This window comes from Rhopalosiphum padi, chromosome 1 (assembly GCF_020882245.1).
Source record: "Rhopalosiphum padi isolate XX-2018 chromosome 1, ASM2088224v1, whole genome shotgun sequence".
Lineage (NCBI taxonomy): Eukaryota > Metazoa > Arthropoda > Insecta > Hemiptera > Aphididae > Rhopalosiphum > Rhopalosiphum padi.
Window position 1 is genome coordinate 3,625,886 of NC_083597.1, and position 24,819 is coordinate 3,650,704.

A 24,819-nucleotide genomic window follows, 5' to 3' on the forward strand; every position below is an offset into this window, starting at 1 on the left:
ATATTTACTTTAAATAGATAGAGACAACACAACGGGTACCTATAACGTCCTCTTAAGTCTTAAGTATAAATTGTAGTCTAATAGTGTTAACACTGTTAACTATCCTAATTACCTGATCAAATTTCTGAAAATTAATTGAAACTCGTCATAAAGATCACTAGCAATGTTGTTGACTTTATTAGATTTTAAATTAATTTTTCAAATTTAAATAAATTTAAAATGAAATGTTGAAAGATTTAAACTTTAAATTAAAAAAAATTAAGTTGCCAAGTCGTTTTTAAGTAAACTTCATCACAAATGCAAATATTTTATTACTGGAAAATATACAGGCCCGTAGCCAGAACAAATTTTCAGGTGGGGCAAAGCAAATTTTTGGGGAGGGGCATTACATATAAAAGCAATATCAAAAAAAATATTTGTATACGTGCCTGGCCGGGATATACATTATTATGAAAAAGTTATAATAATTATAATTCATAATAATTGATTATAAGTACAGCTTAGATAGGCAACTAAACGTACGGATAAAGTATTTATTATTTACCATACGAACTGCTAACTAATACCATCGTATGGTCTTGGTACCAAAACAAAAAAAGAAAAGATTTTTCGTTACCTACTCCGTAACTCGTAAACTCAATATCGGTAGTTCTTAGTTCATAAAACTCAGATGCAAAAATCGATTTTTAAAACCGTCTTCTGCAAATACATCGATATTTATACAAGGACTAAGCCAGCGTGGTCTATGCAGTGCGTAACTTATCTGATGAATGATGATACATGGCTCATGAGGTCCTAGCTCCTAGTACCAAAGTTACTAGATTATTATTATACGTTTCATCTTCTCAAATACTATAAGCCATAAGGTCGTTAAAACAGCAATCCAATATCAATATATCATATCTGCTTAGTTTTTTTTTTAAGTAAAATGTTACAATTTGAGATTTGTAAAAAAATATCATTAAACATTATAGAACATTTTCAATTAATCATTATATATTATGCAACTGTAACTATTTTAAATTTTATTTGTTAGGTATCTAAATACATTTTAAATCATTTATTCAATAGATAACAAAAAACAATTAATGTTAAATGTAAACTAAAAGTTTATAGTTTTGATGGATTATAATATTTTTTCAAAAATAAAAATGGCAAATAGCCAACTCCATCTTTGCTCCATCTTAAATCTAAATGGTGTATTTACTATTTACAATACCATTATTGGCATTATTAGATCCTTCTGAACTTCTGGTTCTATAGAATAAACATCTAGGGACTGGCTAAACCGTTAAACCTTCCGATAATTATTTATAATTATAATTCTATTTATAATTACTGGTGCTATCTAGTATGTGATTAACCAAAATGTATAAAAAGATTTAATAATTTAAACTACCTATAACCAAACTTGCTAAATTTAATTATAAACAATTTTGAACAAAACTTAATTCAAATGCTAACCCCCTATTTTATACTATGTTTTTAATTTTATTTTTTATGAGCCTCTTTACAGACTTATAATTAATAAAAATATAATAATAAGTGAAATATAAGTTCATGTAACTAATTGATTTTTTGTCCTATTACATGATCCATGCTATGTTGTAGTAAATGATTTGTTATCTCAATGACTAATTCTGCAAATTGTTGTACAGATTGTTTTTATTTAGATATTGTATAACAGCAGACCCTTACTGAGTAAAGCATAATGAGATTGGCAAAGGTATTCTAAATAATAAAATATCACAAAACAAATTTATTAATCAAAATTGAAAATAGTATACAAGTTTATTTAATTACAGTACAGCTTCAAATAAATGGACAAATAAATACCAAGAGGTAGCAAATAATCAAATATATAAAAAATACAAAACTTTAAAATAATTCTTATTTCTTAGTTATAATATGATATACATTATTTTGTATTATTTATATAATTGTATATAAATTTTAAGATAATATACAATAAATTAAATTTTACATAATATATTAATTACAAACTAGTTGAAATAACATTTTTACAATATTTAGATTTGAGATCAATTTCAAAACCTACCTTCCAAAAATTGTAACAATATATTTTCTTTACACTTGATATTTGCTATACCAGATTCACTATATGGAATATCCCATGCAGATAAATTGGCATGAAATATTTCCATTGATCTCCGAACGTATTCTAATGCTTTATGAATTAAATTCCTATAAATAATGATACTGTAGTAAAAATAATTCACATCTAATAACTGCATTAATTTTTGTATAAAAGTTAAAAAATAGATGTAAATAATATATATTACTATAGCTATGGTATTAACTTAAAAATATAAATAATTATAGTCATTGATTTATTTGTCTAATAGTTAATACATAAGGAACTATATTTTGTAAATGAATAATAAGAATCATAAATAAATGCATTTTAATAATTAACAACATTCATTGTAATGGGATAATGAATGAAAATATAAAAATATAATATTAATGAGTCATAATTAATGTAATTAATATAAATGAAAATATTAACACATTATATTAATTACCGGTTCTTTCTCATGTCTAGGTTGTTAACCATGATATCTGACATTTTATCCAATTCGTAAGCAACTTCTAAACTATTTTTGCCAAAGCGATCTTCTATTGCATTAAAACTTCTATCCAAATACATATAACAATTCTCGAAGTCTCCTTAAATTACAAAATCCAAAAATTAATAAAAAGGAAAAATTTAATTAGGAAATAGTAAAATAAAATGAAAAAGAAATATACATACAAAAAAATAAATTATCTTTAAACAAAATAGAATTATTGATGTATAATGTTAATTGTTATATTTATAAACAAATACATTTTAAATAGATGGTTGAAAAGCAATGAATATGTATATGTATATTTATTTAGTAATGACTAATGAACATACATTTTAATAATCATGATTTTTTTTATATAATAGTATATAATTATCTTACCAGCTAAAGCAAAACATTTTGCTAAACTATCTTCACATTTAGTAATATTTGGGTTTTTTTGATTTAAAACAAGAGTATAAAGTCTTAAGCTTTCAGAAATAACATTTATTGCTTTTAAAAAATTACTTTCCTCTAGTTGTTTCATTCCTAAAAAAAATATAAAATGTAAAGGTTGACAAAGAATCAGATAGGTCAGTGGCTTCATTTATAGGATGCAAGGGTGTACAAATGCATCCCATGAACAAAATTATTGTTATTTGTTTTATACTATAATTTCTATAAAATGATCTACATTTACACAAAAAGTGTGTTGAAAAAAATTCATGGGATGACTCGACCATGCGAGTGACTGGTATTACTTTAGATTTTCAATATTGGCTTTGCGTCCCATGAAAAAATGTGAAATGACGCCCCTGAGATAAGTGGTATGTAAAACTTTTAAAATATTAAATATATAAAAACAATTATATTTATAAACATAAACTATTTTGATTTTTAAGTTTTTACTGTTTTTTATTATTCAAAATGTACTGTTCATTCAAAAACATACATTTTATAGATAATTTTTAAATGTTATTCTATTTTTGAATGAAAACTTACTATTATATAATAAATGGTATATATTTATTATTACAATATTTTATAATTCAAGATATACTAATATGAATGTATATCTAATTTAAAGTTGTACTTAATTAAATATAATACTGTTTTAAATTAGAAATAATTTTAGTGGGGATATTTAGAGTGTGCACTGTATTTATTCATAATTTATACAACATTTGTGAGTATTATTAATGATTAAATACCACTCATTTATTACTTATTAGTTATTACATTAATTTAAATTTGATCTCTAGTGGTGCATAGAGTTAGGAGGTGGGAACTAAATATTTACTTGTTTCCTGTCTTCATGTGCCACTAGCGAGTTAAATTAAAATTAAAATGAATGATAAATGATTGCATAAGCATTGCCATTGTGTATCTAGTGTTATTTACTCTATAGTCTATGGTATTATTTAACTATACTCAAATTCAAAAAATTAATTGAATAATATAATGAATATTAAAATTTATAGGTAAATAAACTGTAAAAACTAAATAACTAATTAATTAGTAATTTATATTAATTTTTAGTTGTTATTTTTACCTTTGTTATAAGTTTTGTCGGCTTTAAGTAATCGTCTCTTAAAATCTAATGTTCTAAATTGTTTAAGGCATAAATCACAATAAACAGTGTCATTCTCATCTAAATCTGATAAAGTTGCTGAAATTTCATTGTTACATGATAAACATACAAGTCCCTCGACTATTTTAAAAAACATATCATCTTTTTGTGGATCCATGCAAATACAACATTTACAGTCAAAATGATATTGTTCTTTCAAAGAAACCTGTCTATCAACTAATCGCATGCGTCGAAAGTTAGGTCCTAAAATTTTGAAAATTATGAACAACAATATTATTATTATAGTTAAGTATTATTGTATATTCACCATAGCAATTAGTAATTTCTTCTCCTTTGTTTATATCTCGTGAAGCTTTAATAACTACATACTTCAGTATATTACTGAAAAGTTTATTCCAATTTAAAAATTATTGAATAAAAAGTTTAGTCAATAAGTTTACCTTGAAAATATATTTGGGTCGCATGAATGATTTAATAAGCTTGAAGTAGGAAATATAGCTGTTCCAATACGTGGTTGTGATTCATCAATAATTGAAGTAAAAGATCCTGATTCATAATCTGACATCATATGTGTTGAAATAGCATTTCCATTACAGACTAATCTTGTCATATGATGTAGTAATTCATTGCCCACAGAACTTATCATAACATTTGGCTGTTTTTCAAAGAAATCGGTTTTCTTTTGCAAGTATATAAGCAGAAGAGTGGCAGTCTAAAATAACCAAATTATAAATGTTACATTTCTGTTCTTATAAAACATTGATTTAACTTAGTTTTAGTGGACTAATTAAAAAAAAATTAATATTTTCAATAATTATTATTTCTTTTAAGTTATAATATTATAGCTATCAGAATCATAAATAATTTTATTAACCTACCATATTATTAATAATGAAAATATATTAAAATTTTGTAAAATAGAAAAATTACCAGACTGTATTGATACAATTCTACTGATTTGAAATCATCAATATGTGTTAATAGATTATAAATTTGTTCATTATTGCGGTTTCCTAGAGAAGTTTCTAATGTTAAACGTAATGCAAGATGGGCAATGCCAATACATTTAAAAATTGATGTTCCCTGTTTACATTCCCAATGATGATATGAGTTTTTTGCTTCTTGAAGACACTTGTTATCACAAAACAAAATAGTGCAACAATTATCACATCTAAAAAATAAATGTATTTACTTCATATAATAATCTTATTGTAAAAATCAATAATATATTAGAAAGTTAATATCACTTACGGTATAGAATAATATTTTAATGGCGCACAACAATTATAACAAAATGAATTATAATATTCTGGTAGTAAAACAAATGCAAATGGATTTTCAAATATTAATAGTTCCCCATATTCTATTTTCGTTGAAGCAACAAAATGTCTTCCTTTAGCTTCTGTATAACTAAAACAACATTTAGACATCAGTAAATAAATACATTTATAATATTAAATAACAATTCTCAATCAACATTTAAATTTACTTGTAACTTGTAAGCCACGGTAAAAAAGATTATTACATTATGCTGTTATAGTAAATTTTAATAACCTTTAAGAAAAAAATCATACAGATTTTCTGTCTTAGTCTTACTAATGCATGTTGTATATTATAACAAATTTTATTTTTAGAAAAAACTATTCTATTGCTAGTTGAATATTAGAATAAATTGATCTAATATACAATTTAAAGGTAAGATTATTACTCATAGCCTCACATAGGCCTTTTTTAATATTGTAATTGTTGAAGCCGGTGCTGACACAAGCTGATATAATGTCCTTTTAAACATATAAACTTATAAAATATAAACATTACATTTTTATTCAATACTGTGATACAGTATAGACATCATAAATATGTACTTGTACTAAGTATTGTTATGTCAGAATATACTTACTTAACTTAATTACTAATAAAGATATATAGTTAATAATTGCCATAATTACCGTAGCTGTAATTTAGAAGACTTAAATGGAAGAGTTATTTCATTTTTATCCAGTGTTTTTTTAATTAGATCTTCAGTAAGCATTTCATTGACATTCTCAACAATATTTACATTATTAGAATCATTTTTATCATAATCCAACAGAATTTTGCACTTTTTGATAAATTGATCTATATTAATAAGATCAAGATTTCAATATTAATAACACAATATAATGTATGTATTATCATATATTTTTTAAACACATTACCTTCTAATGGTATTTTATAAATATTTTTTGATAATTCTATTATATTTTCCCAATTAGTTTTAGCACTTTCATATTGCTTCAAAGCCATTAAACATTCAATTTTACGTTTTAACAATTTAATAATTAATTGACCTTTATTAACTTCTTTTTCATTAATAACTGAATTTTCCAATATATTTAGACTATTATCAATATCTTTTAAACACTCCTAGAATAATATTAAACTTATATAGCATTTTTCTTTTAACAAAAATATTTAAATAAACTATATTGTCTATACCTGATATTTGTTTAACCTCAGGTACATAGCTGAACGGTTAGAAAACGCTAATGCTAATTCTATACTTTTATATGGTGCAAATTGAGCTGCTTTAGTATAAAGTTTACAACACAAATCTAGCCGATTCATTTTGAATTCTTCATTAGCCGCTAGTCGAGTTTCTTTAGATTTGGTTGAATTTTTTAGACTTTCATTAAATTTTGAATCATCTAACCATTTTTCCAGACAGCTTCTGTTATAGACATTAACACCACAGAATCAATTAAATAAATTTATATTATAATAAAATAATTATAAAAAGAAATTATGTACCTGATAAATTCATTTTGCATACAGAGATTTATTTTTTCATTATTAGCAGTATGCTTAAATGTTTCCATAAAACTATTATTCATACCATAATGGGTTAAAATGTCCATTAAATTTTCCCATCGAATAAACGTATTTACAGGCATAATTTAAATATATAATTTTTAATCTAAAATAAAAATTATATGCTCGTCTAATACACTGATAGGTTTTCTTCAGATTTATGTCGTTCAGAGATCAATTAATATTCTATAATATTCACTCCAAACTCCTGTATTCACTATTCAATAACACATACCGTAGTACCGTGAATACCTATTTTCATTATTATATTATCACTAAAAATATAATATATATTTTTTATTTTCAAAAAAATGTTAACAGCAACTTGACAACTACTAACACAGAACACCGAATTCTCAATTCTGTACTACAAGTTAGTATGGTGTGGTCATTATACGCCGGTCTGGAACTCTGGATAATGGATATTGTAAATCTGTAGTCTGGACTTCTGGAGACAGCGCCTCTTATCAGCAGTACACTATCACCACAGCACAATCGTCAATCACGGCTATCACGACAGTTGCCTTTTTATCAAGTTTTAATAAGAACTTTTATTTTTAAATAATAAAATAGGTATAATTTAAAATGAAAATGAAAAATATAAGCTCATGTCAAGACAACGGGAGTACGGGACAGACTTTTAAAATACGGTACTTTTCCGTGTAGTACTATATTGTGGGACGTGTGGCCCTATCCTAATGAGTAGAATACAACCACGATACAGCATTACAGGCATTACAGCCTTATATTTGTGTAATACGAATAATACTAGTAAAAAGTACTAGAATAGTAAAATATGTTTCTAGTCAGAATATTATGATTATCATTTATCACGATAAAATAATGCTCAGAAATCTGTTTATATAAAATATAACCGAATGTAAAATGACGGTGTGTCGGTGTCGCTGCTTTAGTAATTTACCCGCCAAGGCGCCAACCAGTATAATATACTATACAATATACCGGCGGTGACAACGTTGCGCATGCGCAATGCAGGTCGTCGTTCTTGTTGTGATTTGTGACGGTTGTAACAACACTAAACAACTTGTTCAGTGTTTTTGTACACCGACGGCCGATTGGCGAATTACAATTTATGGACTACCGTGATAACTGATAATATTACGTTTTGATTATGTTTATGTCTAAACAGCACGGACTAAGATATACAGTAAACTCAAACTCAACGTCTAAGGCAGTACCTACATAATAATATTATACTCGAGCACAATGCCTGTCCCGGCATTACTCCCGTCTCCGACTCGTTACTTAGTTATCTGTGCGACTCCGCACTCGACGGTCTACATGCGTTGTTGGACGTAGGTTGTTGTATACTCGTACGGGAGGCCGATCGTCGTTCTCCGTTCCATCATTACTTGTCATTAGTTATTATTACACGAGAATAATATATTGTTGCAGTATGGAAATGTCGTACGCGCTAGAATTTAGTATTCGCCAGTTGGATAAGTAAACAAGTTTACTAATTGGATTTGACACGTGCCTAAACGTGAGTATCGCGACATAGAAATCGTGTTGAACGATCGTTATTCGGCCTATTAAAAAAATATTATTGCGTTCATGCGACTACATTATAATACGATAAATGTTTCACTTGTCGGGCAGCTTCTAGTGGCTTCTACGGCATGTAGGTTCTCCGCAATTCGGTTAGTGAGCACATGTTTTGGTGTGCTCAACAATTGTGTATTAATGTAATAGTGTGCAAGTATGCTTGTGAGTTTATGACACTTATGTTCTTATTTGCTTAGTTTAACGTTATTTTAAAATGTCAGTGTATTCGATGTTTTTTTTTATTCATTTTTCGTACCAGGAAGTCTTGGTATTTTTCTTATAATTAAAAAAAATGCATTACAGAGTTTAGACCAAATACTATAAATAGCTTGTATAAATAATCATATTTATATAACCGGACTGGTATAAAAAAAATCAATTACAAATCTGTGAGGCTTTTAAAAAAAATGTATGGATTATAACATCTATTATCTATTAATTACACTACTAAAAAAAGTCCCACTTCAAAAATGCATTATTTATAGTTTATAGACATAATAACAATGTCTCACAATCTATTAAGTAAATACGAAAAAACATAATGGAAAATTTACAAATTTATACCTATGCATACATCTAGAAGAGAATTATAATTTATAGTAGATAGGTAGATATATTTTTTATAAACGCACAAAATGCTTTGATAGTTCTACATTTAAAAATTTCCGATTACAAAAAATAAATTAATAGAAACACTAATATAATATAATTTAGCCATGATGTAGATAAAATAATATTTCGTTCCGGCTATCTATTACATATTAACTGAGGTGAATGGCGATATGCCGATATTATGGAATAATTCTGGTGTTAATAATTGACATAATGACTCCCCGACAAATATGCGGACATAGTATATTACTATATACAACGCCTTCTATTGCAGTAACAATTTGTTTACTATAAATAGGATTATTTGGGATATTCTGCTGATTAGTACCTATATCACAAAACAATATATGGATGTCCATCACTAATGGATTTCCGCAAGTGTGACATGTGAATATGTGATGGTGATACTTTTCTTGGGTAATGGAGAGGTGGTACTGTGGTAGTCAACTAAATACTTATAGTTATTATTTAAATATTCTACTAACTACTAAGTATTAAGTAATGATATAATATAATATTTACAAATTATGAGTTTAAAATAATTAATAGAGGTTTATAAACACATGTATTGACGTATTGTTTATTTGTATATAATAATAATATAATGTATTAGTATTATTGAAGATTGAAAATCCATAGTAAATGATATTGGTAATATTTGTATTTTCTTTAATTACTGTTCAATAATCGATGATATCAATACGATCATTAAAAAAGGATAGTTATAAAAACCACGAAAACCGCTCTGCTGTATTAACTTTATTTTATCTATTACAAAAAGTGCTATTAGATAGAAAAAATATCACATAATTTTAAAACCATTGCTATATATTTCATTCATAGCTCCGGTCTGAATTTAAAATATCTATTATACGGAGTGTCCCACGATTCACGAAGATCTGACAGACAAATTAAATAACTTTTGTTCTAATCAATATTTCTAAAAAAATTCTTTTAAATATAATTCACAAACACTTGCGCTACATTTTTAGTTTACAATTTTTATTTTTTAATACTGAAAATAAAAAACTAAAAAATTGATAAAAAATTTTCCAAAATATTCTAAATTGCCAATTTGTGAATCTAATTAAAAAAAAATTTAGATGGTAAAAACATTTACTTAAGTCGAGTAGTTGATTTTTTACAATTTTTTGAAATTAAATATCAATATTCTCGTTAAGTAAATTACGATCTAGTTTATGTAAAACAATAAAAAAAATAGTTAGATTTTAACATGCACCTATTTAAAAATGTTCATATAAAATATTTAAAAAAAAAATTATATTTTTGAAATTATAATATTTTAACATAAACTAGATCGTAATTTGTTTAACAAGTATATTGATATTTAAAAAAATTGTAAAAAATCAGCCAGGACTAAAATAATTAATGTTTTTATCATTTAAATTTTTTTTTAAATCAGATTTACAAATTGGCTATTTTGAATATTTTGGAAAAATTTTTAATCAATTTTTAAGTTTTTTATTTTTGGCATTAAAAAATAAAAATGTATTTTAAAAATGTAATGCAAGTGCCTATGAATTATATTTAAAAGAAATTTTATAAAAATATTGATTAGAACAAAAGTGATTTCATTATTTAATTTGACAGATCTCCGTGGGACACTCTGTACATTAATTAGGAGAACGTTCTATTTGTGAAAATAATATGATATATTTTATATATTAAATAATCACTTTTGTAAGTACAGTCAGCACAGATTCGTTTAGATTTTAATCTACAATTATTTATTTTTTCTTTTTGTAGACAAATATGTATGTTTTTAATGAATATTATGGTTATTATAAGTAATATCCATACTCCATAGTACATTACTAACGTCTAACGTATTACAAAATAAATAAACATATTACTAAAGTTTATATAAAAATTATTTATAATTATTAATCACCTAGGTCCTAGATGAATACAAAAATATGTAATAATTTAATTTTAGTTCCTTATTATCTATTATTAGTGTGGTGTGATTAGATATTTGTAAAAAATAGTTTTCTTTCATTAGGCATATCTTAAGACTAACTTGAAAAAATATAACAAAGGAAATTAGTTGGAAGCAATATTTAAACAATTTTTTTATAAGTGCTTGCAACATAATATAACACGTATAATATGCTAACTAAGGTAGTAACTAGTAAGGCATTGAGCTATAATTGTGTTTTTATTTTAGTCCTATTATAATATAAGATTGTGCACGCATTTAATATTTAAATTGACAATGGTCTTAAAAATATCATCTTGATTAGGTATATTACAGTACTATAAAATAATGTAGTATTTGTTACTAATTATAAACTTTAATTATTATAGTAATTTAATTTAGTTTAATATTGCACAATCAAGTGGTTTATTACTATCTACCTAATTACAAATAATAATAATAATAGTAATAGTTTTTATTATCATTATAGTTAATAGGTATGGTACATATTTACAATTAAATTAGGTTTATAAATAATCAAAGGATTATTTTATAGAAATGATCTTCCAACAAATATTTTTTAATTAGGCACTTATTTTATTTTCAATTAAACAGATAAATTCAGAAATTTTTATTAATCTAAAAAAAAATAATTGATTGAATGAAATAAAATAAAATGTAAATTTTATAACGTTCAGATTTTTAAAAATACGCTGGATGCTGGTCACAATATTTGAATTAACAAATTAGTTCTATTCCTGATATACCTATTAATACTTTATTACTTGATAATTTTTTTTATTAAATTTATAATTTTTGTTTTAGGATATTAATTGGATTTTTGAATTAATTAATGTAACAACTATAACTTTTAAAATCAGTGATTTTAACTTCATTGAATAGTACATTTTAATTGAAACTACATCACCATAATGGAAGAAGAAAAGTAATATATTTTTAAGTCATTAGTACCTACTTTAATATTATTTTTTTTTATTGTTTAATAATCTATTTTTTGATGTACATGTAGTATACAACTAAATGAAAACCCACTACATGTATTTGAAATGGAAGAAATTAAAAAGGAAAAGGAAACATTTAATTGGGCTGAGGTAATTTTACTGTAATAATATTCATCAATGTATAATGTTTGAATACAATTGTGTTTAGTTTTTAGCTTGTGTATCTGTGGCAACTACTAACTTACATACAGGATTTGCTTTAGGATTTTCTGCAATACTTATACCACAACTTGAAATATACACTAGTGATATGGGCAAATTAAGCAAAACTCAATGTTCCTGGATTGGTAAGAATCGTTTTTTTTTTTTTTTTTTAGTATATTTTTAATTATTAGATCTTATATTACGTGTAAGCATAAATTCTTGTTTTATATCTCTGACCCTGGTTCAAGCATATTTTTTTTGAAAATTAATAATATACATTTTTATTATATGGTCATAAAGAGGTGAAATACTTATTACTTATGATTTATCTATAGCATAATATAAATATGATTAGTAAGCATAATATGTCTTAATAAATTTTATTAAAAATTAAAATAAACACAATGGTATGTATATTTTATTTTATTAAACAAAACATTCAAATTTTCAATTTTTGTGAATCATTTTATAATAGAGTAATACTATTCGACTAACTATCAACATATTTCTTCTACTTTAGTCTAAATGTTAAAAATAATATTATTATAATATACAAATATATAGTAGATTATTTATAACTTGCATTACTTATTGATGTTCTAAATTGTAATTATCACACTAAATAATTCATATACATTCTTTAAACAAAAAGTATTATTAAGACATTTTATTTACTATTAATTTATAAATTTAATGGTTATTGATAAATCATTAATTAAATTTACAAGGATTTTTTTTCTATATATAACTTTTCAGATGTTCTTATGTTTACATATAGCCAGCAGTATTTCAATAGCTGCTCCATTTGGATGTCTATTTATAGCTTTTGCACTGGACAGAATTGGTCGTATATCCACATTTAAGTTTTCTCTATGGCCGTGTTTTATTGGATGGATGTTAATTGCACTTGCTTTTAATCCAAGTATTATCATCGTTGGACGGTTATTGACTGGATTTGCAATGTGTATGATAATTCATTAATTAAAGATTTAAAAAAATTTACACTATACCATACTCAATTTTATATTTAATACTATATTTATTTGTAGCTGTTGGCACAAATTCAGCCAATGTATATATGGCAGAAATATCTAGTCCAAAACTTCGAGGTTCCATGATGTCAATAGGTTCTGTGATGTTATCTTTTGGTAGGTAATTTAATTAATACACTTTTCGAACTCAAATGAATAGAATATTAAATAAATGAAATATATATTAATTTTCAGTAAACTCTACATCTTGTAAAATAATTATTAATTTTTATTGTGATTATAGTTATTTTTTTATTTAAAAATTATAGCGTAACAAAACATTCAAAACTAAATTTATTATTTTTTTATTTAGGAATATTATTAATGTACTGTACTGGGTTATATCTACATTGGCGTATAGTTGCATGGATAGCATTTGTTGGAGCATTTTTCCCCGTTCTCATGACAGCATTTTGGACACCTGAAAGTCCTGTTTGGTTAATTCATAAAGGACAAGATGTTAAAGCTTTAAAATCTTTAAAATATTTTAAAAACTCTAAATATGTAAGTTATTTTCAATTACATTTTTTACAATTTGTATATTTTTATTTTTGAATATTGTTATACATTTATAAATTCAAAATTGTGTTATTTAAATTAAAACATTAATATATTGCTTTTACCACAAATTTTGTTTTTATAGAGTGTAGGTGTACAAGAAAGTTTTAATGAGATGAAAAATATCAAAGAAAAAAAAGATTTACTAATTAATAAAGATATTGAAAATAGCAATATATTCAGACGTATTGCTTGGCATTTATCTAAGCCAACCGTTTTTAAACCTGTCCTTTTTATGACTGTATTCTTTGTTTTACAACAATTTACTGGAATTTATACATTTCAATTTCATGCTGTTAAAATGTTGCAAGTAATTAAATAATAGTTAAATATTGTTAATACAATTTTTTTATTAATTCATTGTTTTTATATTAAAGGAAGTTGCTCAAGGTATCGACATAAAATATGCTACTTTACTGTTTGGGTTGTTTCGTTTCTTATTAAGTTTTGTGGCAACAGGAATGTTGCATAACTATGGTAGACGTCCACTGTGTATGATTAGTGGTATTATCATGGGAATTACGTTGCTTATTTCTGGATTATGTTTTTATTTAAGAACTAAAGGTAATAATTTATATTAAGTTATGTTTAATAAGTATATAGTATATATTATTCTTTTATTTTATTTTTTATTATGTATAATATTTAATTATGTTTGTTGGGTGCCTGTGCAACATAATTTTTATATTATTTTAATAATTTCTCAGGTTAAGAAAATTATCTATATAAATTAATATACAATGTACAAAATATATTTTAAAATAAGTTTCTTAAATATTATGAGTATCAACTTCATTTTAATAATAGGTATCACAATGAACAAACTATATTATAATGATAAAAATGTATCTATCAAATTCTAGAATGAATAATATTAAAAATATATGCTACTAACATAAATAATGATTTTAACAACAAAAAACTTTACTGATAAACATTTAACAACTACACTTACCTTGGTACTAATTATAATCATTACATTCTATTTTTTTATTTATTTGATTATTTTAATTTATTTTAATTATTACATACTAAAAAGTGCACTTGTTTGTTATCGCCTGACCATAAATATAATAAATAAATAAATTATATGTATTATTAATAATAAAAGGTTAAAAAAAATAAATGTATTAAACTTATAAATTAAAAAAAAATATGTATAAACGTATAAGTAAGTATAGGTATAATATTTATTTTATCATAATTAGAATGGAGGTCAGAACTCAGATATATCTTTTAAAATAGTTTCAAATGTATCTTGTTTTCCGAGAAATGTTCTCCACATAAATTCTGTTGAATAAGATTCCATAAAATTTCTTTTTGTTCCACGACGCTTTTTATTTCCCCATTTAGTAGAACCCCACAAGCTCTCGATGTTTTGGGTGTGTGCCCCTGTGTTTGGATCAACAAAATAGTTAGCTATGGTTAACAGTATTTATGTTAGAATCCCGCTTGCTGCAAATTATTGTAAGTTTTCCAACAATTTGACAATATTATTGAGCCTGGTATTATATTTTTTTTGATTATAGGTCATCAATCACGAGCTAAATGTGATAATTGTAGGAACAATAACAGCACACTATATGGCGGGGTGATAACAAACACGAGTTCACGGGGCGATACATTTTATGCGGCGTACTGGCTGGGTTATAATAAACAAGTACCCAAAAAAGATATTATTTTTTCCTAGGAAGTGTATTTTATAATACTACCCCAACACATGGCTTAAGGGGAAAATGTCTTAAACAGTTAAACAATAGACATATAGTTATGACCATGTAATAAATATATAAAAATAAATGATTTATGTGCAATGTGCTTAAAAAATTCTGCCATAAGGTATAAACCATATTTGTAATTAATTAAAAAAGTGAAACAATAGCTTAAGTGTTGTGTTCATGTTAAGTTGGGATTAATCAAAAGTGCAAGCATATTGTTATTATTACTTGCTAGGAAAGTAGTAAATAAAATGTAGCCACTAAATAATAACTTCACTAATTCATTATCATAATTTGGTAAATAAAATTAATATAACAACAATTAAATGTCGAAGACTAAGTGAGTTGCTTTATCTCGACTGCATGGCAGTTCGCTAGTTAAAATTGTTGTGCTACTATCTTGAAATCTTCTATGCTTCTTAATAATTATTTATGTCATTAACCATAACTATTCAGTTTTATATATTTATAGTTTAATTATATTTATTTGTTTTGATAGGTGATGATAGTATTATTATGACGTGGGTATCATTATCGTGTATGTTACTATACATTTCGGCTGGCTCTGTTGGTATAATGCTGATTCCCTGGATATTGCCCAGTGAAATGTTTCCAACTGAAGTTAAAGGATTATTTCTTGGACCAATTATGGGTTGGTGTAATGCAGTCATGTTTGTAGCAGTACATTTTTATGAAGATCTTAAAGGAGTACTGGGCGGTATGCTAGGCATTTTGTGGTTCTATAGTTTCATATCATTACTAACAGTTTTTTTTTGTATGGTTGTTTATTCCTGAAACACATAAAATGAAATTATCTGAAATAGAAGATTATTTTAAAGATAATACCATATACTTATTAAGAAAAAAAAAGACTGTAAAAAATGAACAAATGTAATATATTGATATTTATTTTTATTTAAAATTAATGTTATTAATTGTAATTGCAAGTTACTTTACATAGATAAACTTGATTTCACTCAAGATAATTACTTCCTTTCAATATTAAATTAAAATTCAGAAATATTTTTTAGTTTTAGCATTAATTTCATAATATAGAATATACAAGCAAGTAAATACTGAAAAAATTGTAGTTATACTAATTCTTATTGTAGTCAGGTTAATGAGTAGTGGCAGTGGCGCCGATTTGTATTTTATTTGGTGGGGCAAAGTACAAAATTTAGTTACCACCACCACTCACTAATTTGGAGCAAAATAATGACCAGCCACATTATTTTATTGTAAATACAACCATCACAAAATAAAAATAAATAAATAGTTATTATTTCTTACATATCCCCATTAGTATATTTTCACCCATTCACAAGTAACTGTTTCTAACTCTCTTATGATTATATACATTTCTTGATTATATACATAAAAAATATCAATGCTACAGGGCTACAGCCTACAATTATTATTATTAAATCTACATTTTTGGTATTTTTAACACTTCATTTTTGTTTCTTTAAAATACAGGGGCAAACCGCCACATAAAAGTACGTGTTCAGCACCACTGAGTAGTGGTATCCAATTAGAAGGGTACACGCTAATGACTAACTCAGTTACTAATAGCTATCAGCCGATTATTAATACTTTATATTTTCCATAAAAAAGTGATCTATAACAATTTTAGTAATTGACTGTATTATGATATTATTTAATATTTCAATATTTTCATTAAATTAAATGAAGTTTCAATTTTAATATGTTCATTATAGTGACCTACTCAATGACAAGATACACTTGACCCCTACTATATAGCCAATTGAGTTCTTTAATTTCTTTATTTTACACATTTTTAATTGGCCTATTTTTCCCTAATATTTAAAATTGAATTAAAGTGTTATTTTTTCATATTTGTAAAAATTAATATTAGTTCTGTTACGTTTACAAGCGGACTGGCCCGGTCAGCTAGTCGGCGAACACAGACTGGTCTGTAACCTGTATTATATAATTTGGCCCAACATTATTTTTAAGAATAAATAAAAACAGACAAAAATATATCTTATAATATGATGAACGGTAAGCACTGGATAATACACAACATTTATACTGAAAATTAATAAATAATACAACTTGTAGTAATTAGTAAGAAAGCTGAATAATGTTGAGTGGTTTGAGCAATGCTAGAGGTTTTTTTACTGGTATACCTACTAAACGTCGCAATTATTGTCACAAAGTGAAATAATAATACCTAATACTTTACTTTTACTTTTTAGCAAGTAGGTAGTATTTTTATTAGCATGTATATACTCTAAACCTAAACATTAATCATAACTTATTATAAAAAACTATAAAAGATAGAAATAAAATAATTTTCTTTAAATAATTTTATATTTTATATTTTAAACTTACAGATATACTATTAAAGATTTCTAAATGTATTGTTTTTATTCAGTTTTTATCACCCAATTTAGAAACATCATTCAATTATTTCATAAGTCCACCAAATGAACATAGCAACCCAAAATAAAATATTAATCAGGTTAATGTGTTTAGATTGCTGTGTCAATACCTATAAAAAAATAGCTTACTTCATTCGCATAATCGCTTGCAATTTCCTAATATTTAAGACAAACAAATTGAATCAAAACATGTAAACCAATAAATACGAAATATTATTTTATTCGCTACCAGATTATTTCTATCTTCACTGGCTGTTTTTCTATAATGTACACCTATCGTACCCTTGGCAACCTAGGTAAGAATATTTTCTTGTCACTTTGATTACAGAAATTTGTAAAAGTGGTACCTCATTAGCCTGGATAAACACATTTTTGTATATTGTGAATTGGTTCCAACTGTAAAATTGACGAAGTCTGCCCTCATTTGTTTCAATTTCATATAAATTATTTTTTAGTGTAAAAAAATTATCATCTTCGTCAGAAAAAAGTTGTTTTGCACTATCCTTGTCAGTTCATTTTCGTCTTTTTCGTTTATGTTTTCAATGATAGCTTCACTGTCCGCAGCTAAGAGCTTTTTCTTAGTGTGCATTTGATCTTAAAATTTAAAGTATACATTAAATCTGTTGCCTTTTGGAATTTGTGGAATATGGACATATAACTTATTAATTTCGGAGTTTTACTATTAGATTATGAAATATTATCTAGATAGCAATAGTGTTCGCGCAACATACCTACTAAGTTATAAGGTAAGTACCTATGTGATAACTTTATTGTTGAGATTATGAATCGGTTCAAATTATCGGCAGCCGTCATCGTCATCGCGTACATTGCCTACAATTAAATAGGTATTTAACGAATAAAATATTTAAGTTTAGTTTTATATTATTTATAGTGTTATTATTACGTATATAAATACAATTCGATATAAACGAGCGCAGCGCGCCGCAGTATTTAATTCACTTTGCCCACTTGAATCCGAGCAGGGTATACTTTGCCCGGGTAATCTTGTACAATGATCGGCCAATGTATAAACATTGAACAATTGAACAATTTTTGTATTAAAACTTAAAACGATCATTCTTACATTTTGACTGAATTTTCTACTTTGCTCGTAACATCTATACTCCGCGAGAGTTAGGAATATCAGTCATGAACTCATGACTAGTTACGCAGACAAAACAACTTAGGTAGTGAATAACTTGCATCTGATTTAATGATTATATATTATTCATTCCTTGTTAAATCAACTAGATCTATAATTTTTAATGATAGTTGAAATTTGGATAAAATTGATTTAACAACAAAAAAATAAATCAACAATATAAACTTTATTTATAAAGATTATCCATACACCAACAAAGATGCTGGTCAGAAGGCACCGTGAACTAATTGTACTATTATTGGGATTATAAATTATTTATACATCTTAAAAAACTCATAACTAGCTTTAAAATAAAAATATAATAAAACGCCTATGAGATTCCCTAGATAATATTCTAAACTTTAAATTTTATAATAGGTCATTTCACTCTAATTTGAGAAATTAATATGGTTATAATCATTTTTGCGAACGTAAAATTTGCTATGTTCCGCGTTATTTAGAGAGAGATAACAAATACTACGCTGGCATCCTCTTAACGGTGCTTTAATTAGATTCGAAAAAAATTCAACAAAAATCTTGTCTACAACCAACTAATCGGTTATCGGTAATTCCTAGATTTTTAAATTTGTATCAACATTCACGTTAATGACTTTAAAAATAAAATGTATTAATAGTTTTAAAATGTGCTGTCTCAGCCGGGTTAAGCTAAATACTAGACTACTAGACTGTGATAATTAAACGAGTTACGGAGTTGCCATTCCCTAATTGATGCAATAAAAATATCCTTAGATTAAACAAGTCGAAATGCGTCAAAATGTCGTTTTAACGCACTCAAAGAAAATTAAAATATGAATATTCCATTCTTGATGATAGACTCAAAGAAGTCAACAATATTAAAGATTTCGGGATGATCTTTGAATAAGACTTGATGTTTTCATACCATATAGAATAAGTCTGTTCCATAGAGCCTTAAGAAATCTCGATTTTTTTAATTAGAAATACAAAAGAGTTCAAGGATGAAATCTGTCTCAAAACATTTGTTTCACTTGTCAAACCAATACTTGAATATTTTTCAGTATTATGGAATCCGTCGCAAATAGGTAGTTTAAAACGAATCACTCGAGTGTAATCAGAAATGATTTTTTTACGATATATTGACTACAAACAAAAGCGAATTTATTTTCTGGTAACCTATCCCCTTTCTTGTCTACACCATTAAAATTATGCAAGGGGTTCTACATTTGGAATGTTCGGATAATAGACGCCGACGTAATGACATTTACTTTATGTTAAAATTTTTAAATGAAACTATGTCATGTACTGAGTGTCTGAGTTTCTAGAACAACAAGGTACAATTGGCAGTAAATCAATTGCGCCTAAAAGTACTATTTTATATACGTACTAATTGCGCTCTAAATATTTTAAGGTCGATAGACCAATATTGCGCTCTTTAAATGTTACACAAGTGTGACACGCCATTTATGTGCAGCCTATGCCTTTTTATATAGATTATTAAAGTGCACCATAACGCTCACAACAAACAGGTTAGGGTTCTGAGCCCCGATTATATACAGTGGATTCCGCTTAATGTGGACACATTGGGACCAACCCTGTTTGCCCACATTGAGCGGTTGCCCAAAAAAAACCAAAATTGGTTAAAAAAAAAAAAATTATAATATCAAAAAAAAGTGAACAAAATCCCTTTCTGCATGAATTTTTATTTTTTCCGATAAAAATGTACTTATTGTAAAACACACCAGGAGGATGGGAAAAATATTTTAAAAATATTTAAGTGAAACTATCCTTGAAAGTTGATTAAGGATTAATTTTTGGCACATAATTAGGTTATGATATATTTGAATATTTGAATAAGTATTATACTTAAAAATCTATACTTATTTTTAAAATATTCTGGACAAAAAGTACTACAAGATAGATTTTTTTTTACCAAAGATCGGTAGTATCATTAGTATCAAATTGTTATTGTTGTAACATAAAGTGGGTAGTTTTTCACTTTGCATAACAATAATATTTTCAGTCGTTTATTTTTCATCTGAAGTTCACAATTTTACTGCTAGGTAGATGTAACTGGCTGTATATGTAGTAATGCTGTAACTTTATTTTCAACAATAGAAACTACGAAAAACTAATTTGTGCCATTTTTGTTGCAATATGCAGAAAAGGGTTTTAAGATTTAAATGGTACCTAGTGCTTTTTATTACTTTCGATAAACACAATCTCATATATATGACGAAGCCCGATTAAATTAGTCGTTTTTAAATACATATGTGTATATTCTAACACTATAAATAAAAATTGCCCATATTACGCGGCTTTTTTTAACCTTGTTAATATACAATTGTATTGGGACCAGACCATTTTCCCTACATTAAGCGGAATCCACTGTAATATATTATACCTAGCCACTTTAACCAGTTATAAATTGATCAATAAATAAGTTTTAATTTTTAAGCATTTTAGTAAGTGTTATACAACCGCAATTAGTATACTGACCCTAAAATATAAGGAGCACAATTGGTACCTATACTGCAGACCCTAATCAACAATTTTATGTTAGGCGCAATTGGGCCATGCCCCAATTTAATATTCCTTAATATATGTCTCGTTCCTGCTTTACCTTCTCTATAAAAAATTACCGAATATCCTACCTATAGGTGAGGTCATATAATAGGACAGGTAACCCAATGGATCGTATTGTGAGACGTGAGTGAATGAAATAATTTAATAAATGTCAACATATTCAACACAAAAAAATCTGGCAACCCTATATAGTTCCTATATTATGATTCCCCAATATTTACCTGAACGTCCTATATTTTTATTTTAACTTGTAATTTTTAAAATTTAATTTTTTTACAAATATCTAATTAAGTGAATTAATATATTTTATTGTTTTTATTTTAAATGAACAGTGCATATACTTACTTTATTATTTTTATTATATTTCTTATATTGTGCTAAAGCCTACATAGATGTTTAAATAAATAATATAAATATATATAGCTTTAACATTTAAGAGGTTTTAAATGGGAAAATTTTAACAAACACGAAGACAAATTATAATTGTTAATTTAGAAATATATATTTTAGATTATTTAAAAAAATATTGAAACTAAAAAAAAATTACCACACCAATATTTTAGGAATTAGTAATGTAAAAATCATAACAAATAAACGTATACAAACGTAATATAAATTATGGTAGTTGGTACTTGATATATTTTCAGACTTTCAGTAGCAAAGAAAAACATTAAATTGTATTTGTATATATAATATATCTATGTACAATTATTTAAGAAAAATGTACCTATCAACGAAGTTGTTATGGTAACGTATCTAATAATTATATTAATCATATTCTCTAGTCTGTACCTAACGCGAAATAAAAAAATTTTTTAAAAAAAGTTATTATTTATATTAATTGTCATGAGTCATGACAACAAACAACTGTGACGCAAAATTGGTCATCCGAAAATAAATAAGTTGTATTTAGCCCAAAACATAAAGGTAAGACTATTATATTCATTAATTAAAAAAACACAAATAAAGTTGTAAAATAATTTAATTCCGGAAAAAATTTAGAATTAAAGTAAATAATCTAAATAATGTAATGCTTTAATATTACCTAATAGTACAATAACATATAATAAGATATTATATTATGAAAGTTTTAAGTAAAATATTATGATGATTATTTTTAGGTTACCTAAATACCTATACAATTTTGAAAATGTTATTTAATAATTAGTAAATTGTATGTAATTTTCTTTGTATTCATAAGGCCCGAGAATTGAACACAAAATTAATTATGCAACATTCTATTTATAATTAGACCTTAAAAATCGTAAAACGTCAATCAATTTTGTTTTTTATTTTTGTAATAAATTCTCTGCTCGAGATATTAAATAATGTTTTGTGATTTTTTTTTTTAACTAAAATGAAATTACAAACATCATTAATGGTAATATAAATAAAAATAATTAATACAATTTCATTGGTGGTTTCCATTGTAAACACTAAACACTGTTCTACATTCTCCGAAAATACCGATTACGAATTTACCACGATTAACTAACTAGGTATGTCAGCAACTTTACCGATTCTAGTATTAATACGCGCAGCCAGATTATTCAAATAGAATGTGACGTCAGTCGCCAAGGATCTTATTTTTGGCGGGAGTGTGGAATATACTGAATACTGATAACAAATCCTTGGCGGATGACGTAGCACGATGCGTATCATTTGATAGCTGACATACCTAGTTTGTTAATCACGGAATTCACGAATTATGGTGTTTATTATTTTTGATTATAACTTAGAAACGTAATACGCGGTATTAACGATAATTAGTGATTACTTTAAATACTACAATACCGCTTAACTGGTATCTAATAAGTACGGTTAATGATCGATACCGGTAACCGGTATCAACACTTCAACTACCACCTGCCTAAAGGTCGGGCCAATAAAGCGATTCTGCTGAGCATACAAAATTATCATTAGACTATTGAAACGCTGTCGTTATGGCGATAATGCCGCTAGTGGTGGATCTCTCTTCTGACGGCGTGGCAGATGCCATAGTAGGAGGCACAGAGCAGGTAAATAAAAATAATTAACTATAGTAATAATAGGTACTCATATTTTGCGGTCGTACGCTGGTAAGCGACCATCGGGCAATAGACAGTCATAATGTATTTTAATGTGAAGTTGGCATTTAGGTTTTAATATAAGGTTTTCCGTTTAATTTGGATTATTTACCTACAAAATTATAACTTAAGAGGACGCTATACCCGCATGTGTTGTCTCTGTCTTATACACGCGTAACATAGTTAAAAACTGTTTTGCGCGGGACAACTTTACTCCTTCGATATTTTAATCAAAACAACCAAAATTATAAATCCCATTGGGAAGAACTTTTTCTGTGTCGTAGCGTTTTAATTTTTTTGATAACATAAATGCAATTAAAGTTATCGGTTTGAGAACTTTAGATTTTTTTCATTTAATTATTTAAAATTATTGGTTACCATTATCAAAAAAATTAAAACGCTACAACACAGGAGTAAAGTTCTTCTCAATGCGATTTAAAATGTTGATATAAATATCGAGGTAGTAAAGTTTTTAACTATGTTACGCATGTATAAGACAGAGACAACACATGCGGGTATAGCGTCTTGAGTCCTCTTAATATTTATTTGAATCGTGTAATTATACGAGATATTGGCGTGTCAAAAATTGAAGGAAATAGTGAACATTTATCTAATCGACTCTTGAGAACTTAACTTAATTTAGTTACTTTATGGATATTTCGATTTTTGTATTTTCAAGTGTAGGGAGGACTAGAAAAGAATTAAGCTGAAAAACGCATAGGTTATACGACAACTTACAATATGGTCCAATTTCAGTGATGATCATAGTGATGATTTATGCAAATAAAAAAATAATATTGTGAATCATACACATGAAATCATGTGTATTTCAACAAACAGTTCTATAAATCACATCCTAATAACTAATATAGGTAATATTAATATATTATTAAGTGTTCTACGATTAAAATATTATCATGTCAACTTTGGCACCTACAGTAGAGGGGGAACTTGCCTCTTTCTAGAAAAATAATGTGCACTTATAATTTAATAAATATAACTATCAGTGGCGTATTCAAGGGAAGGGACGTGGGATCAGATCCC

The 24,819-nt window shown here is 26.1% G+C and overlaps 2 protein-coding genes across 3 annotated transcripts; one reads left to right on the forward strand and one right to left on the reverse strand.

The window, feature by feature from the left end:
* Positions 1-1,758: 1,758 nt before the first annotated feature.
* Positions 1,759-7,909, reverse strand: LOC132931940 (SET and MYND domain-containing protein 4-like). Of its 2 annotated transcripts, XM_060998050.1 has the most exons (13): positions 7,352-7,900; positions 6,952-7,286; positions 6,640-6,871; positions 6,360-6,567; positions 6,111-6,279; positions 5,413-5,571; positions 5,092-5,332; positions 4,602-4,873; positions 4,469-4,542; positions 4,123-4,404; positions 2,973-3,119; positions 2,547-2,691; positions 1,759-2,205 (listed from the first exon to the last, which is right to left on the reverse strand). In XM_060998050.1, the coding sequence occupies exons 2-13, from the start codon at positions 7,092-7,094 to the stop codon at positions 2,049-2,051; spliced, it is 2,229 nt and encodes a 742-aa protein (XP_060854033.1). In that variant the 5' UTR covers positions 7,095-7,286; positions 7,352-7,900; the 3' UTR covers positions 1,759-2,048. The 2 variants fall into 2 exon arrangements, with proteins under 2 accessions (XP_060854033.1, XP_060854034.1); XM_060998051.1 differs by lacking the exon at positions 2,973-3,119 and having other exon boundaries at positions 6,952-7,909.
* A 252-nt stretch (positions 7,910-8,161) lies between these two features.
* On the forward strand, positions 8,162-16,523 carry LOC132931941 (facilitated trehalose transporter Tret1-2 homolog). Its single transcript, XM_060998052.1, is given in 11 exon segments — positions 8,162-8,515; positions 11,954-12,074; positions 12,159-12,240; positions 12,299-12,437; positions 13,073-13,258; positions 13,344-13,442; positions 13,639-13,829; positions 13,969-14,193; positions 14,261-14,447; positions 16,101-16,369; positions 16,371-16,523. Coding segments are annotated over 10 exon segments (1,518 nt in total). The 5' UTR covers positions 8,162-8,515; positions 11,954-12,060; the 3' UTR covers positions 16,497-16,523.
* Positions 16,524-24,819: the final 8,296 nt, after the last annotated feature.

Excerpts from the sequence above, each read along its gene's own strand:
- LOC132931940 (XM_060998050.1), bottom strand. The coding sequence starts at position 7,094 with ATGCCTGTAAATACGTTTATTCGATGGGAAAATTTAATGGACATTTTA. Across the intron at positions 5,572-6,110 it reads TCTTCTAAATTACAGCTACG|TTATACAGAAGCTAAAGGAA; the intron begins GTAATTATGGCA and ends ATGTTGTTTTAG. Across the intron at positions 4,543-4,601 it reads GACCCAAATATATTTTCAAG|TAATATACTGAAGTATGTAG; the intron begins GTAAACTTATTG and ends TAAACTTTTCAG.